Source organism: Diceros bicornis, chromosome 21 (assembly GCF_020826845.1).
Source record: "Diceros bicornis minor isolate mBicDic1 chromosome 21, mDicBic1.mat.cur, whole genome shotgun sequence".
NCBI lineage: Eukaryota > Metazoa > Chordata > Mammalia > Perissodactyla > Rhinocerotidae > Diceros > Diceros bicornis.
The window spans coordinates 51,821,875-51,837,855 of NC_080760.1; the positions used below are offsets into that span (position 1 = coordinate 51,821,875).

General features: G+C 48.8%; 1 protein-coding gene across 1 annotated transcript in view; it reads right to left on the bottom strand.

The window, feature by feature from the left end:
* Positions 1–15,981, bottom strand: part of COL22A1 (collagen type XXII alpha 1 chain) — a 268,070-nt gene that overhangs the window by 170,031 nt on the left and 82,058 nt on the right. Inside the window, exons 12-15 of the mRNA XM_058564983.1 lie at positions 5,157–5,210; positions 4,097–4,150; positions 2,963–3,016; positions 989–1,033 (exon numbers count right to left, since the gene is read on the bottom strand). Of these exons, the coding sequence (XP_058420966.1) occupies positions 989–1,033; positions 2,963–3,016; positions 4,097–4,150; positions 5,157–5,210 (207 nt within the window). The remainder of the gene's footprint in view (positions 1–988; positions 1,034–2,962; positions 3,017–4,096; positions 4,151–5,156; positions 5,211–15,981) is intronic.

Below are 15,981 nucleotides of genomic sequence, written 5' to 3' on the forward strand. Positions count from 1 at the left end.
ATTTTAGGCTATTTTTCACTATTTTCTAAATATACTGAAATAATATTAAATTACTTAATAATTTAAAAGTTTATTATGAAACCAGAGGAACATGAACCATTGGAAAATAGGATGGGGTAAACTGAAAAAATGTCTGGAACACGGCATAGCACAGGAGGGCCGAGCTCCAGCTCCTGATCTGAAGGACCCTAAGAACGGGCCTGGGGGGAGATTCCTGAGAATTCGGCGTCAGCTCCTGTTGGGGAGGTAAAAGTGGGATTCGCAGGTTGTTCCCACGCCGCTGGACCCCGAGCATTCTATGGCATTGGCATGTATGGAAGGACTTGGTCCGAGGGCATCTTGTCGTGACCCGGTGGCATAGTCATGAAGGAAGGGACAACCTTAGCCCTCCTCAGTATGTCAGCCACCATGGCAGTCTGCATTAAGAGACTCAGCTTTGGTCAGTTCACAACATTTGGTGAATGAGTTAAATGTGGGTCACCAATGTCACAACTGTCACGACCACAACTGGCCTTGGAATCAGTCCCCACTGCCACCCTCCCTTTTGTTTGAGAGTCAGGGTAACTGAGCAGCAGAGAAGTTATGTAACTTGCCAAGTGAGATGTGAGGCCATGGCAGCAACCAGGCCTTTTTGAGTCCCAATCCTGGGCTCTCTCAAAACTGGCTCTGGCCTGGAAACCCTACACTCTGTGAGGGGACAGCAGTCCCTGCAGGGACCGAGCCCACCTGGCCAGAACTTAGGTTTAGGGTGGGAAACTAACGCACTGTCTGCACCAGCCCTCGCCTGCCACAGGCACACATGCACAAACACGCACACACATTCACTGTACACACACACACGTGCACACACATATGCATGTGCACAAGTGCACACACACACACACACACATACGAACCCACAAGCAAGCACAGAGTGGGCGGTCCCAGGCGCCCTTTTCCCCTTTTCTATGGAAAGCTGCATCGATTGATTGAAGCCGACTGTAAATACCTTTTCTCCTAGGGCTCCCTTTTCACCTCGTTCTCCTTGGAGACCCTGTGGGGAGAGAGGAAGATAAGTAACATCTCAGTCCAGCTTCTCTGTTCTTACCCTCTGAGGGCCCATGCACAGACTGCCTGGGATGGTGGTGAGAAGCCTGTCTCCCGTGAAGTCTTGCTCCACACAGCGGCCTATGCCCCTCCCTCGGGCCCAGGTACCCAAGCTAGTCCCCTGCCAGGGTAAGTGAGCTCCAGGGGCTGGTCCCCTGGCCTGGGTTATCCAGATCCTCCCATCTACATATCTGAACACACCGTGGCCCCTGAGATCATCTGGCCAAGGGCAGGAATGTGGCCTTGGAGTCAGTCTCCACTGCCACCTGGAGCCTGTGATTCCATAGTGATCATAGAATCCAGGAACAGCCCCCAACATCGAGCCTGAGACTCTGGGCCCCTTTAAGCCACATCCCTCCACCTCTGCAGGGAGAGGGCCACTGCCCTGTCCGGCATCCACCAGACCTTCCTCAGCAGCAGCATCCAGATCCTGTGCTAAGAACTCTGTCCCCTCTGTGAGCAGACTTGATGGAAATGTCAGCCAAGATGCGAGATTCTCTGACCACAGGGTCTAAAACACAATCACTGCACCCCCCGCCCACTGTGGCTCTCCATTCTCTTCACCACACTTTACACTTCTCGCAGCACTCAGCCCCATATGACACACTTTCTGCCTCGCCCAAGTAGGATGTTAGCCCCATGAGGGCAGCACCTTCTTTCCTTCAATACTGTATCCCCAGAGTCCAGAACAGTGCCTGTCACTTGATATTCACAGACACCTATTGAATGATTCAATGAATGACTGCATCAACTACTTGGTTAGCACAAGAATCTTGTAGAAGTTTTGCCTGAAGGCTAGTTCCCACACTAAAGTGCGGAAGATTTGAACAGCACGTGTGTCTGCTCTTCTCAGATGTGTAGGAAATGCAGTGAGATGCTGGGACCTCCAGCACCAGCTGATGAAAGCATGGCTTCTCTCCAGGCAGGGCTTGCAGGCCAAGTCAACAGCTCGGTGCATGGCCCTGCCGGAGAGGGTGAATATGTCCTGTGTCACTCTGTGAACTCCCTGTGTGGCCCCCTCTCTCTCCTCTCCTTTCCTGGAGAAGAGACCATTGGACATTCTATGGAAAAGATTTTAAAGAAAGCAGAGACTGCCCAGGCCCGCTTGCTGAGTCCGGGAATACTACACACATCTTTGGTGCCTGGAGAAGTGGCACAGGGCCAGAGCCACAGGATGCTGTCCCAGAGGGCAGAGGGTCTGCATACCACTCAGGCCCTTTTAATCCCATCCGAATATTTTGGCCAGAAACACAGAGATCAGAGGTCTTGAATGCCCCTGAGGCAATGCAGACTGCCTTGTTCGAAAATGACCTTTTACACTGCCTCTTTCAGTAGGAGACAATCTCAAATCTTTCTTAATGAGAACCAAGAATAAGGTTAGACACCCAAGAGGCCACCTTGCTCCTTATAACTGTATCTACTTGTTCATCACTTTATCCATGGAGCACATGGTCATTGGACATCCATCATGTGTCCAGCAGTGTTCCAGGCCTGGGAATTAATAAAGACTCCACCTCCTCCTGAGTAGTGGATGGACAGCTTGATAAAAACGGCTTCTTTAAGTCAAGTGTCAGAAACACTTGGGCTGCTGGGTAAAAATGCAGATTCCTATATTCCATGCAAACCTGCTGCTTCCTTGTCTGGGAATGGGGTCCTGGGAATGTGCATTCACACTTGTTCTCCAGGAGATTCCTAAGTACCAGAGTGTTTAAGCATTTCTGGTCTAAGGAGAGAGACCAACACTCCATTGTCATCAACACGTGCAAGGCAGTGGGTCCTCTGTGTGTAGATGCAGGAGGGGGACTTATCAGAAAGCCTGGGTCCCACTCCCTGGGGAAGGGAACAGAGCCCCTTCCAGACAAGTGTCTTTACTTACAGGAGCTCCAACGTGTCCGGGAGGTCCAGGAAGTCCAGCTGGTCCTTGGGATCCCTGTAGAAGAGCGTTGACAAGGAAGGTTTGGGAATGGAAAGAAAAGGCAGGAGCAAAGGCAACACGCAGACAATAACACATTTGGGGATGAGGTCCACTGCCTCTCACCCACCACACTCCGCCATGCTGCTCGCACAGGTCTCGCCAAGGGACTCCCTCCACCTCCGCTGCCTGTCTGCTATTTAGAGCTCATGCCATCCCCTGCCTAGTAGAGCCATGATTCATACCCAGAACCCCTCAACTTCAAGGAACAGCCATAGTGTGTTGTCTCTGAGCTATAATGAGGCCAGTGCAACAGTTTCCATTTGCACCCATTTGCACGTGTCCTGTGGCCTTTCCATGATCTGGATAGGGTGTGTGCACAGCTTCTGATCAATGTGGCTGACTCCTGCAGCTCATCATTCCCACTTTGCCACGGGGCCAGGACAGCCTGGACAAGTCCCAACAAAGCCCAACAGATGTCTGCAGATCCCAGAGCCCCTCTGCCACTCGCACCATGAATTGCTACAGCTTTTAAGCAACTAATTTGGCAATATCTATTAACATCTATCAAAATTAAAATATGCGTTTTCTCAGATAAAAATATCCCAGTTTTTGCAATCCTACTAAAATTAAAATATAGTACATAACGAGAAACACACACACACACACACATGCACACACACACACGTATGCATTTATTGCTTCACTGATTTTAGTGAAAAACAAATAAAATTAGAAACAACCTTCAGGGCCATAAATAGGGAAAAGGTTATATAAATTAGGATGCATCCATATGATGGAATAACATGCATTGCTTGAGAGAATAGGTGGTATCTATCTGTATTGGTGTGGAAAGATGTCTTTGATTGCTTGCTAAATGAAAAATATAAATGGCAGAGTATGATATGATTTATTTTTTGGTAAGAATTTAGGAACAATCATGTATGTATGGATATCCACAAACAAGTGTGCATGCAGTTCTATGAGAAGGGTCAGTAGGGAACCCATCAGTGCATCTCTACACCTACAGCAACTGGTTTTGCATCAAGATTTGTCCATTGGGAACCTCGGAGGAACACAGCTCAAAGTAACACTTACCCTCATGCCCACCTCTCCGGGCAGCCCTGGCTCTCCTGGTTCTCCTGGCTCCCCCTGCACACACAAAACAGCAAGTGGTCATAACCCAGCGGAACACGGGCCCCGGCACATGGGGTCCAAAGCCTCAGGGGGCATCCATTCCTGGAACTCAAACTCATCACAGAAATGACATAACCACCAGCATCCAGAGGCCCAGGATCCCTCAGAGACCCCTTCTATAAGTAAAGGGCTGATCTTGACTGCAAGTGTTATCATCTCAACCCCACTAGATCCCTCCACCGGAGGTCAACAAAACTGAATTCCAACAGAACAGCAGAGAAAGCTTAGCGACTGGAGTGATGATGAAGGCCTTCCTCATTGAGAGGGTCTAGAGATTGGTGGAACTCCCCTTTCCTAGTCTCTGCCCCAGAACTCCTTCCTGGTGCGCCGAAGGCTGTGCACTTAGAGGCGCTCACAGTGAAGGCTCCGACTCCCAGGCATGCTCATGTGCGGCTGAAAACCTGAAAATTGCGATTTCCCTTTGGGTTCTTGTTGCAGAAGAGTTTTATTTCTTTTTCCCTGGAGCAGACTGACCTGCCTGAGAGGAGGTCACTTTTTTTCTGGGTTTCTGGAGTGTTCCAACTCAGAGGCAGAGGAATGCAGAGGTGGAGTTGGGGTGCCAACAAGGAGGCTGGCTGGCCACGCACTGTACGCAGTGCTGCTTGGGTCCCACCCCGACTCCTCTAGCTACAAACAGGGCTTGGGTGAATCCTTCACCTTGGACCTCGACTTGGCTTAAGTCTGGGCATTGGGGACAAAACCTCCTGTGCAGAACCGCTTGCCAGCTAAGTGAGAAACTGGCTTCCAAGGGTACGCAGGGGATGCTCGGTGGCAACAGCTGTTTCTGGCATTGCTGTAACTATTGGGCTGACCTCCAGGGACCTGGAAAGATCCTGGTACAAATGAGCCCCAGATCAAGCCTGGCCCTGGAAAAGGCCAGCCACTCAAGGACACAGGGCTCTGACCAAGCAGTCCCTGGCCCAGCGCTGCCTAGTGGTAAGGGCGGTGGGAACAAACATACCCGCATGCCTTTGCTTCCGTCTCTCCCAGGGGGACCAGGCGGGCCCAGGGAACCCTAGGATGAGAGAAAGAGAGTAGCAATTAGTGTAGGGTGAGGACAACGTTAGCGACAGGCTCTTAGAATGCTGGCACAGCGGAGAAGTAGAGAAACCAAGACTCGGCTATTCAGAAGGTGGTCTTCCAAGATGCAGCCTGGGAGCCATCTGGGAGACGGTAAGAAATGCAGATTCTCAGGCTTCACTCGAGACCTACTGCATCAGGGTTCACATTTTAACATGACCCCCAGGTAGTCTGTATGCACCTGACAGTGTGAGCTAGAAGCCCTGGCCACGCCTCTCCCCTAACTCGCAGTGTGACCCCTCTTCACTCCAGGATCAGTGTCACACATGTAAAGCAGAGCGCTGGGCTGGAGCAGGTCCTCACCCTGGGCTGATGGACAATGGGCTGGATGACTCTTTGCTGGGGGGCTGCCCTGGGCTTTGGAGGATGTCCAGCAGCATTCCTAGACGCCAGCAGCGCTCCCCAGTTGTGACGACCAAAAATGTCTCTAGATATTGCCAAATGGCCCCTGGGAGGCAAGATCGCCCCCAGTTGAGAACCACGGGGCTAGGACAGGTATGTTTTTAAGCTGGGGTAAACTCCGTCCTAATGAATCACACACAGAGGCATGTGACATGCATACTCATGGAGAAGCTGTGGGGCAGGGTGGGGGGGGAGCCGGGCCAGGCTACTTATCTCCCTTTCTCCCCCATACACATCTTGGAGAGGGGTTTGGGGGGCAATTTAAAAACAGGGACCACCAGAATCTCTAAGCTCCCATCCAGCTCCCACACCTGCTGATTCAAATCAAAGGATTCACCAGAACCTTCAGCTCAGCCTCCCCCTCACCATCAGTTTTCCTTGTGATACTGAACAAATCAATGACTCTTTCTGGGTTTTCCATCTGTGAAACGAGGATGTTGGACATTCAATGAAACAGTGAATTGATGAATCTCTAGGTAATATTTAGAAAACACTATGTGCTGGATCCTGTAGTATGTCTTGTACATATATCATCCTATTTAGTCCCCATAATAACCCCATGAGATAAGTCCTATCGTTGTCTCAAAGGCACACATTATGTATTTATAGTTTTCATCTATAGATTAAGATGCATGCATGTATGTATGTATATATGTACACATCCACATATACTTCTAAAATATCTATGAAGTGCCTTCTATGGCCTCAATATTCTGTCTAATATAAGTCAGTGTGATATTGAAGGTAAAAACAGACAGACAGATGGACAGACATCTCTGGCCCTGGCGTCAGACAGACGTGAGTCTGCGCCCCTGCTCTGCACCTTCTGAGCCATCCCTGAAGTCTCAGTGTGTCACTCGCCTCCTGTCTAAGTGTGGAGGATTACACCAGCAAGGATGAGGCGAGGTTTGGGAACGAAGCCCACACGCTCTGCTGTAGGGATATTATTGGGCCTCCTGGTGCAGCCTCTCCTCCGGCACACTGTAATCACAGCCGCCCTGCCTGTGATGATTAGATTGAATCACACTGCGCCAGGCACACCCATGGCCAGGAAAATGATGCCTTTACCATGTGTGACGTGCAAAATAAGCTGCCTGGAATGGTCACACAGGATGCCCGCTCTTGCTCTCACCTAGCAATTTAACGGTGGAGGTAGGGCAACAGTGCTCACACAAAACACTGATTTGCCAGTAAGTGGTGTTTGTTCCTTAGTCTCAGGGCCAGGGGAGTCCAGTCCTGGAGACTGAAGGTTTGAGTTAATGTGGGTGGAAACTTCCAGAGGAGACGTCTCCAGGAAAGGCAGCCTGGTGAGCAGGGAGTCATGCACTTGGCAAGCTGAATGCCAGCTCCTGCAACCCTCGCCTAGAGGGGGGATGGGCCACTTTGGGCAAATTACTTAATCTCTTGAAGTCTCAGTTCCACACTCAGTAAAACGGGAACAATCACAGCTAAGTATGAAATGTCTCTGTGGCGCTTCGTATAACATTTCCAAAGTTGCTCTGGATGATACCAGCTTGATTTGTAATTAACGTGTGATGAGGGTGGGGGAAGGCTGGGGGCTCTTTGGTCAAATAGGTTTGTGAAATACAGTGTGAAACCGTGTTAAACCGGTCCCTTCACAGTAAGCTTTCTTGAAGCCTTCAATATGCTCTTGTTGATGGTGGATCTCCACAGTGTCCTCACCTCCTCAACCTTCCCATGGGCCTGGGAGGGGAATGCAGCGGCTCAGCACACACAGGGAGATGGAGCTCTGCTTCTCTGCACCTCATCAGGGCAAAACTGAGTCCTTTAAACACGTGTGATGAGGTGACCAGGCTGCCATAGGCAGAGGTTCAAAAGTGCTAGAAAAGAGAGTCAACCTTATTTATGGAGTAAGAAGAGGAAAGACTGAGACAGTCCCCGAAGCAAGTGCTGCTTTGGTGGGATTTTTGGAGGAGAAACCTTCTCCCTGGTCTTCAGGTACCTTTGGCTGTCCTTGGCTGGAAACAAGGGGCAGGGGAGCAGTTTGGGGATGTTTCACAGGAGGAAGGGTTGTTCATTGATAGGGGCGCAGGGTTTCCTGCAGTGCCGTTTCCTTGGGACAGTGGGAGTCGATGGGGTGCTTTTTGGGGTCAAACTGTCATCACCATCCTTACGAAGTAAGGGCCACTGTGACTGGTGACTTCTCATCCCTCATTTACACATCAGCACAAGGGGGATGAATCCCCTGCCCACCCCTCTGTCTAATCTGAAACCCAACCGTCCAGAGTTTGAAGAGGTTGCCAGTACAGATGGAAGTTATTTCTGCGGTACCAAATGCTGACTGAACACCAATTGCCATTGTTTTCGTTAGCACTAATAATGGCAGAACTAACAGTAATATTAAAGTGATATTAATAATAATATAATATTAAAGTGATATTAAAGATGCTGCTGCTGTCAGTCAACCTTGACTGTATATTCACGACGTGCCAAGTATTATGAGGACTTTATATTCATCAGTGCATTTAACTCATCCCCACAACAATTCTGTAAAAGAGGTGCAAGTATTATCTACATTTCATAGTTTACGAAATGGAAGCACAGAGATTCAATAATTTGCCCCAAGTTACAGCATTCGTACGTGGAGAGCTGGACTCTGGGCCCTAGAGTCTGCTGCACACACAACAGTTCACTGGACGCTCAGCAGTCCCATGGGTAAGTGTCTTCACTTTACGTGGAGCACACGGGCACAGGGGGACAGTGCCCTTCTCGTGGCCACCTAGTGATCTATGTGGCCAGGCAAGGCAGGTTGGGGCGGCTAATGCCTGAGCACCCAGCTCTGGTCTCCCCTCAGGGATCGTGTTTTTCTCGCGTAGCCTCAGCAGCCCCACCTCCCTGGGAAATATTGGAGCTCCTTCAACTGCCCCACAGGAGGCAAGAGCTCTGTATCAGGCCAGGATGCTGGGGTCCAGGAATAGGGTCGCACAGCTGTCCAGATGCCCTGTCTGTCTCTAAGGCCCATGTTTTATTCCCTGCCACATCTTGCACTGATCTGAGCAAATGGCATGAGCATTTCCAGATGGCAGCGACACCAGCCCGCTTAGCTCTGCTTCTCTACGGCTCTAGGGCTGAATTCAAGATTTACCCAAATGCAGAAAATCACAGAATAAGGACTTCCTCTGAGGAAATGCCCTCGATGGTGCTTCCCTCTGGAATCAAGCCTATTGGAGTGACTTGGTGCAGAGCTCACCCCAGGTGTTGGTTACCCAGTTAGGATGGCGGGTCCTTGAAAGGCCAGTCTGTCTTCTGGATGCTGCAGGTGGAGGAGTCCTGCAGCTGAAGGCAGGGGAAAGGATGTCTTGTCAGGAATAAAGGGGAGGGCAGAAGGTGTTGGAGCTCCCAGGACCATCTAATAAAGGAAGCCAGAGAGCAGACCAGAGACAATGCCAGAGGGAACTCTGGAGAGTTCCGGAACCTTCCCTCTGCCCACAGTTGTCACATTTCCAGCCTTGTTGGCATTTTCCAATAGATGTCTAACAAGTATCTGTGTGAATCTGCCTCATTCACTGGATGGAAGCTCTGCAAGGTGGGGAATCACCTCTATGTCACCAGTGACCGCTGGGCACGGGGCCCTACAAGTCCTCCATGTCCTTCAATCCCTTCCTGAGCCCCATGGGCTTGAAAGGGGAGACAAAGGGGAGACTCTTCTACTTTAAAATTAGCCCCTGGGGTATGAAACCCCCGGGAACAATGTGAATAGCAGGGTGTTGTGGAAAGACAATGGTTTCAAGAGCCAGCAAGTCGCAGCTTCAAATCCTACCTCCATCACTTAGTACTAATGGCCTTGGCCAAGTTAGTGAAATGCTCTGAGTCTCAGTCTTCATCCATAAATAGGGATCATGAACCTAGCTTCAGGATTTGTGCTTCCCAAGGACATGGACAGTCTGGCAAACTGGTTTTAGATGACTGATGTTGTAGACCCAGCCACTTCAGCTTTGTTATGGGGGTGGCCTATCCTTGCTTCATATTCTAAGAAACCAACTAGAGGCATCTTTAGAGGTGAATATTTTCTTTGTCCGAGAGGGTAACATTTCTCTTTGAATCTTATTTTACATGGTTAGGATAACCAAGCTGGCACTGCAAATAGACACATTCTCAGAAATTTCCACGTTCAAGTCATCATGAGATCCAGGCATTTCATTAGATGAGTTCCTGCTCTTATGAAAATTGTGTCCCCAAGAAAAAGTCAACCTGACCCAGATATTTCATGTTTTAGTGTCACCTAATCTTGACATCACAGAACACCACCATGCCCCTGTGACACACCTTCCAAAATCCTCCAGTTGGACTCACCATCAGCTTCCTGCAGTGGCTTTGAAAAGAGGAAGTTATAGCCTTAGGCTGCCCATTCACATCCCATTAGGAAAGTCACTCAGCCTCTCTGAGCTTCAGTTTCATCATTTGTAAAATAGAGGTTCATGCTGCTTTCAGATGGGAAAATGAATGTGGACATAATTTGTAGATTACAAAATGTTATTGAAATGCAGTTGTTTGTATTCTATTGAGAGCCAAGAACATTTTCTTAAGTCCACGGGTGGGTCAATGAAAGGAGTGGGGAGAAGACTGGAAGTTCCCCTGGCATTGGTAAGGTCAGGCAGAGGGAGATTTTCAAAGGGAATATGTGTACCTAAGGAGCCACAATAAGGTATAAAAAAAAGGGGGGGGGGAAGGAAGGAGAAGGGAGGGAAGAAAGAGAGAGAGAAAGAATAAGGGCAAGAGAAGAGGAGAGGAAATGAGAGGAGGGGGGAGAAGGAGAGGAGAAGAGAGAACCAGACTAGAGGGAAGAGGGTCTGGATTCGCAAATAGCCTCTGCCACCCATTGGTGGAGCAGAACAAGTGACTTCCCCTCCTGGGTCTCAGCTCCATCACATGTAAAAGGGGTCATGAAAGGAGTAATAGTATCTCTGGCTGGAGAAGGCTGGTAAGATGCCTTGGACCAACGCTTCACATATAGGGAAATTCAAAACAAGCATCAAGTACTGTTATTTTGGGTAAACTACCCAAACCTCCATTCTTCACCTATAAACAGGATCACTCAGGTTAAGAGGATGACAATAGATAATGCAGGTGAAACACATTACAGAAGATAACCAGGGCCCAGGAGGAGGGCCTTCCCTGTTCACAAGGCATCGAGGACTCAAAATCAGGGCCCTGACCCCAGGGCAGGCTCTGACCTCTCTGCCCCCTCCCCCTCTGCCTCTGTGATCTCATTGAGAGCCCCTGGGAGGGTAACACCTGGCAGGAAGTTACCTGCCCACGCCCACTTGTCAGAACGAGAGCCCAGGGAATTGTGTGGTTATCTCATTGGGCAAAATACAGAGAAAAGAGAAAACAGATAATTCCTCTGTTCTTTTGGTTAATTAACTATCAGGGCTTTTTTCTAAATATTGACAAAGAGATTGCTTCATTGCGAGAGGTGCTATGCTAGTGTTCTTCTTCATCCATTTGGTAGGAGCTGGAGTAGGCCCGTTAGGTGGGGTGAGGAATGCTCTGGGTAGTGGTCCTCCAAGTGTGGCTCCTGGATCAACAGCATGAGTTTCACCTGGGCCATGTTAGTAAGGCAGATTCTCGGGCCCCACCCAGACCTACTGAACCAGACACTCTTGGAGCGGGGTCCAGCACACTGGCTTAACAAGTGCTCCAGGGGATTTGGATGCTTGGTCAAGTTTGAGAACCACTTCTCAGCACTGATAAATGCAGGCTGTGGAGTCAGAAAACATGAGCTCAGTTCCTGGCTTGGCCACATAGACAGATAAAGTCACGTGCACCTGGTCACACTGTTAATAAGCTTGTAAAATGAGGACAACAATAGCTACCTCAAAACTAAATAGCATGTGCATGAGCCTTGGCAGACAGTAGTACTTATAAATACAGGTACTGTTATTAGTCTTAGATGCTCTGTGAATTATTTTGGATGAACAGAAGAAAGGAAAGGACACCTTCCACCTCTATGTCAGCCCACCTGGAACATGCTATCTAACAGTCTCCAGGCTTCCTGAGGCTTTGGGAGTTGCAGAAGTTCTCCTCAGGGGGAGGCAGGGAACTCTGACATTTCGCAGCTGTCAGCCGACCCTGGGGGTAAGACCTCATTGATGCAGAGGACACAGAAGATGTCATTTGGAATATAAAGAATGGAGTACCATGCTGGTGTAATGGTAATTATACTTAACATCTATGAGCACTTTTTGCAAATATGTCATTTATTTTCATTAGCTCATGAATCCTTGTAGCAACTCTCTGAGGCAAGTACTATTATAGTTGCCAGTTTATAGATGAGGAAAGCAAGGGGTCCTGGGGTTGAGTAACTGCAAAATATTACACAGCTGCAAAGCAGCCAAGCAGGGTCTGAACACAGCCAGTCTGTGTCTAGGGTCCACGCCTTCAACCTTCCCCAGCCCTCCCAGTCCAGCTGTCCAGCTGTCCAGCATTTACCCTTCCCATAAATGCTCTCACCCTCGTGTATGAAGCCATTGGTCCTGTGACTGGTCCGTTAGACCTGACAAGTGCCTGAGTGTCAGACAGAGCTGGGGGAAAAGTGCAGACTTTCCTACTCCAGCTCTGCCTGGGGCTGTGAGATCTTGTGAACTCAAAACTTTCCCAGTGTGTCCTTCAGCATCATGGACAGGATCTACAGCACCTTTATATAGTCTCTCAGCATTTTGCCCCCCAACTTAAGAGGCTATTTGAGGGCATATAAGCAGATAAACTTATTTTACCCTAAACCTTTTAATTATTATAAAAATAGAAGGCACTCAACCACAGTTATCCAACTTGATAACCATGAATAATGCACATTAATGCACAGGCTAAGAATAGGAGATGGGGGTGCTGATAAGCCAGTCGTGAACAGAGAGAAAGGGACCCAGAGCTAGAGGCAAATGGCATAAATACATCTTAGAAGTTTCACACATAGAAACACACACAGACAATTTATATTTTATGACTCAGAGGCTCTACAATGTAGTCATTACATAAAATAAGTTGATTCCCAGGAGGGATATGGTTTTTGAGGGTCAATGATCCCCAGATATGAGCATCACTTTTGGGAGAGGGCAAAGAACTGGCATTGGCCAGTGCAGTGGTTACGAGTGGCGATCTAGAGCCAGAGAGACATAGCCTCAGCCTGCTCACGCACCAGCCCTGTGACCTTGGGCATCCTCCAAGACTCCTTAAGGTCCAGACTCCTTAAAGGGGCTGCAGGAGGCTGATACTCACAAAATGAACAGCTGGCACATATCAAGATGTCCATAAAAGGCTGATGTCATGATTCTTTCCGCTACATGGTGCACTCTTTGAGACAAAGTCACTATACTGCTCCAGATAAAAATCACCAAATGTTGCCCATTGAATTCTGCATGGCTGCCATTGCTAATGACCCCACCCCACCCATTCAGAAAGAATCAGGGAAATAAAAGTGTGCCCATGACCCCTTGCTATGACACATATTTCACTTATACCAGAAACTCCTGATGTGTAGAAGCATCTTATGGTTTCTGGAGACCTTTCTTGGTCACTGCCCTGGAAAGGAGGCACCAGGAAGAAAATCCATGTCCAGAAGAGCCCTCTCTTCATTCCCCACTCACCTCTGCAGTCCATTTCTACTTCCACAAAATCTTCTCAGCTCACAGTTTCAAATAGAGCCTGCCTTTGAAAGACACTAAAGTAAGAACTAGCTCAGGCAGGAAAGACCCGTTCTTTTACACTGTGGATGGCACAAGCTGTGTCTGTCATGTTGGCATCAGAGGAGCGTCATTGTGAGAGCAGCTCTGGCTGTCTCCTGCAGTAGGACTCCAGGCACTGCTGTGGTTGCTTCATAGGAGGGGCCCTCGGCAAGCTCAGACCAGGAGCTAATCAGGAGCAGCACTGAGTGGGAGCATCACTTCCAGCTACTACTGGCTCTGCCCAATTAGCCATGTGGCGGCCAGAATGGTTTTATTCTAGACAATCTTCATCATCTCTTGAACCCCTCACCTTTACTCCCAGGTGCAGAAGGTTGAATTAATCATAGTCCAAAGCTCATGTCCCTCATTTTGCTGTCCCTCTCCAGTCCTCTAGCTCAGTGCCTGGCCCTAAATGGGTAGGTGCTATGATTCTGAACAAGCCAGAGCTTATTATAAACTACTTCGTCTTCTTCCTACAGCTTCTTACTGTGAAAACATCAACGTGTGTGTGTGTGTTTTCCCGGGTCTCAGTGGCCTTTTCCACGTAGTGAGGATAATGGTGCCTTCCACCTGCACTCACTGGGAGGAATGACTAAGACAACGTCCATGGGAATATTCGGCTCTGTGCTTGACACCTGGAAGATTACTGGATCAGAAGCATCCCTAGGATTTCAACAGATAGAGGGGAATGGTGGACTTGCAAGGGGGAGGAATCAATGACGTGGAGGTAGAAATATCCAGAGAGTGCCCTGGGAAAGGTGAACCCAGAATCGGCAGGAGACAAACATGAGGAAAGTGTCACTTGGGGCCCCATCACAGCAGGCAGGAAGTGCACCCCAAAAACATAGGCCTTCATCTGCCAAGTAACACGGATTAGCAGAGCAGTGGTACATAGGAAATGGTGAGACAACAGCAGCATTTTAAAATCAAATGCAAATTCATGTGCACTTGCATGTTTCAAACGGGACAGTGGGTTTAAGTCAAAGGAAAGCATTTGGAGCTAGCCACTGCTGGCAGTCACTTTTTTGTAGCTGAAGCCAGCTGCTTTTCCTGAGAAGCTGGATGCTTCATGGTTCACAGCGATGTGGAGGAGCCTGTTTTGTCCAAGTTCAAGTCATCAGAGAACAGAAAGCCCCGGGCTCCTCAGGGGCCTGGTCTGGAATAAACATGTGCAGAATCTACTGTTCTCAGGCCTGGAGACCAGGCCACCTCAGCTGACTGCTGCGAACCTGGCTTCCTCGCCTTAATTTCATCATGATGGTTTTGGACTCTCTTTCCCCAATTTTCCAACTGGCACCTTATTTGTTTAGCTTCATGGTGAACCGACCCACAAAAACCCTCCTACACACTGACTTCAGAACACCCAGGTGCTGCCCACAGCTCTGCATCCTCCTCAGGACATTCAGTTGAAGCTTCGAGAAGGCAGCATCCCAGGAAATTGGAACAGCCTCTGCTGTTTGTCTGGCTCAGATTCCTCTTTCACCACATTCGTCTCGTCAGGTTCACGGTCTCAGTAAAAATTGAAGAAAACCATAAAAGACAAGGAACCGGTGTTTGCATGACCTAAAATTCTGTCTGCTACTGAGTCAACCAGCCTGATAAAATTCAGCTGAGTTCCTCATATGTGCTTGCCTATTTTTTCTGGTGCACCGTACTGTGAAATCTGAGCACAAAATCCACATGAAGTTTTATTTATTGCCATGTGGATTTCTGTGAAAATGCTTAAGAAAGGACTTTTTGGTTGTTGTTTTTGTTTTTTTTGCCCTCTACCAAATACTGGGTACTGAGTTGCTGACCCAAGCATGGCTTTATGGGACACTTCGCCCCCATATCATCCCCTGTGGATCCCAAGGGCCCTCACTATCTATAGGTGTGATCTAGACTAGATGAGGAGCTGAAAGCTCCCCCCCATTCTGTCCTCTGTAACCCTCCACTCCAGGGAAACTGAGTCACCCCAGCACCCAGCCCTGTCCCACCTCCACGTCCTGGTATAGGCCAGGCCCTGCCTGAAGGCCTCCTTCTACGTCCTGACCCAACTCTAATTGTAATACTAACACTAACTGCTCTTCATGAAGAAAACAAAGAACCCTGTCAGGAAATGCATTGCTTCCTGTCTCTGAGCAGGTGGAGACGCTGGCTTAGCTGAGCCTTGCCTCCACTCAGCAATGTCACTTACAAGGGTCCATTTTGGGCCTGACTTCACCATACTTGAGCCGGCTCATCTCATGGTAGCAAATGGCTGCAGGGATTTCAAGGCTCTCAGCCTCACAGCCTCAGGCCCAGGGGAGAAGAACATCTGTCTCCAGACTTCTAAGCAAAAATACTGAATTCACTTGGTTTGAATTAACTTAGATAACGTGCCTGAGTTGATCATTGTGCTCAAGGAATCCACTGGGTGGATGGCTTAGACCTGGCTCTTGCTAATGCTTTCTGAAGTCATGATTTACAGGTGTCCTGCTATGTTCTTTCCATGCATACAGTCACTGAACACTCACATCAACCTTACCAGAGCGTATTGTTGTTGCTATTATCTTCAGTGGACAGGTGCGGAAACTGAGGCACTGGGAATTGTAATGACCTCCTGATGGTTAGGACAGGGGCAGCACTGGGTTCCCAAAGCCT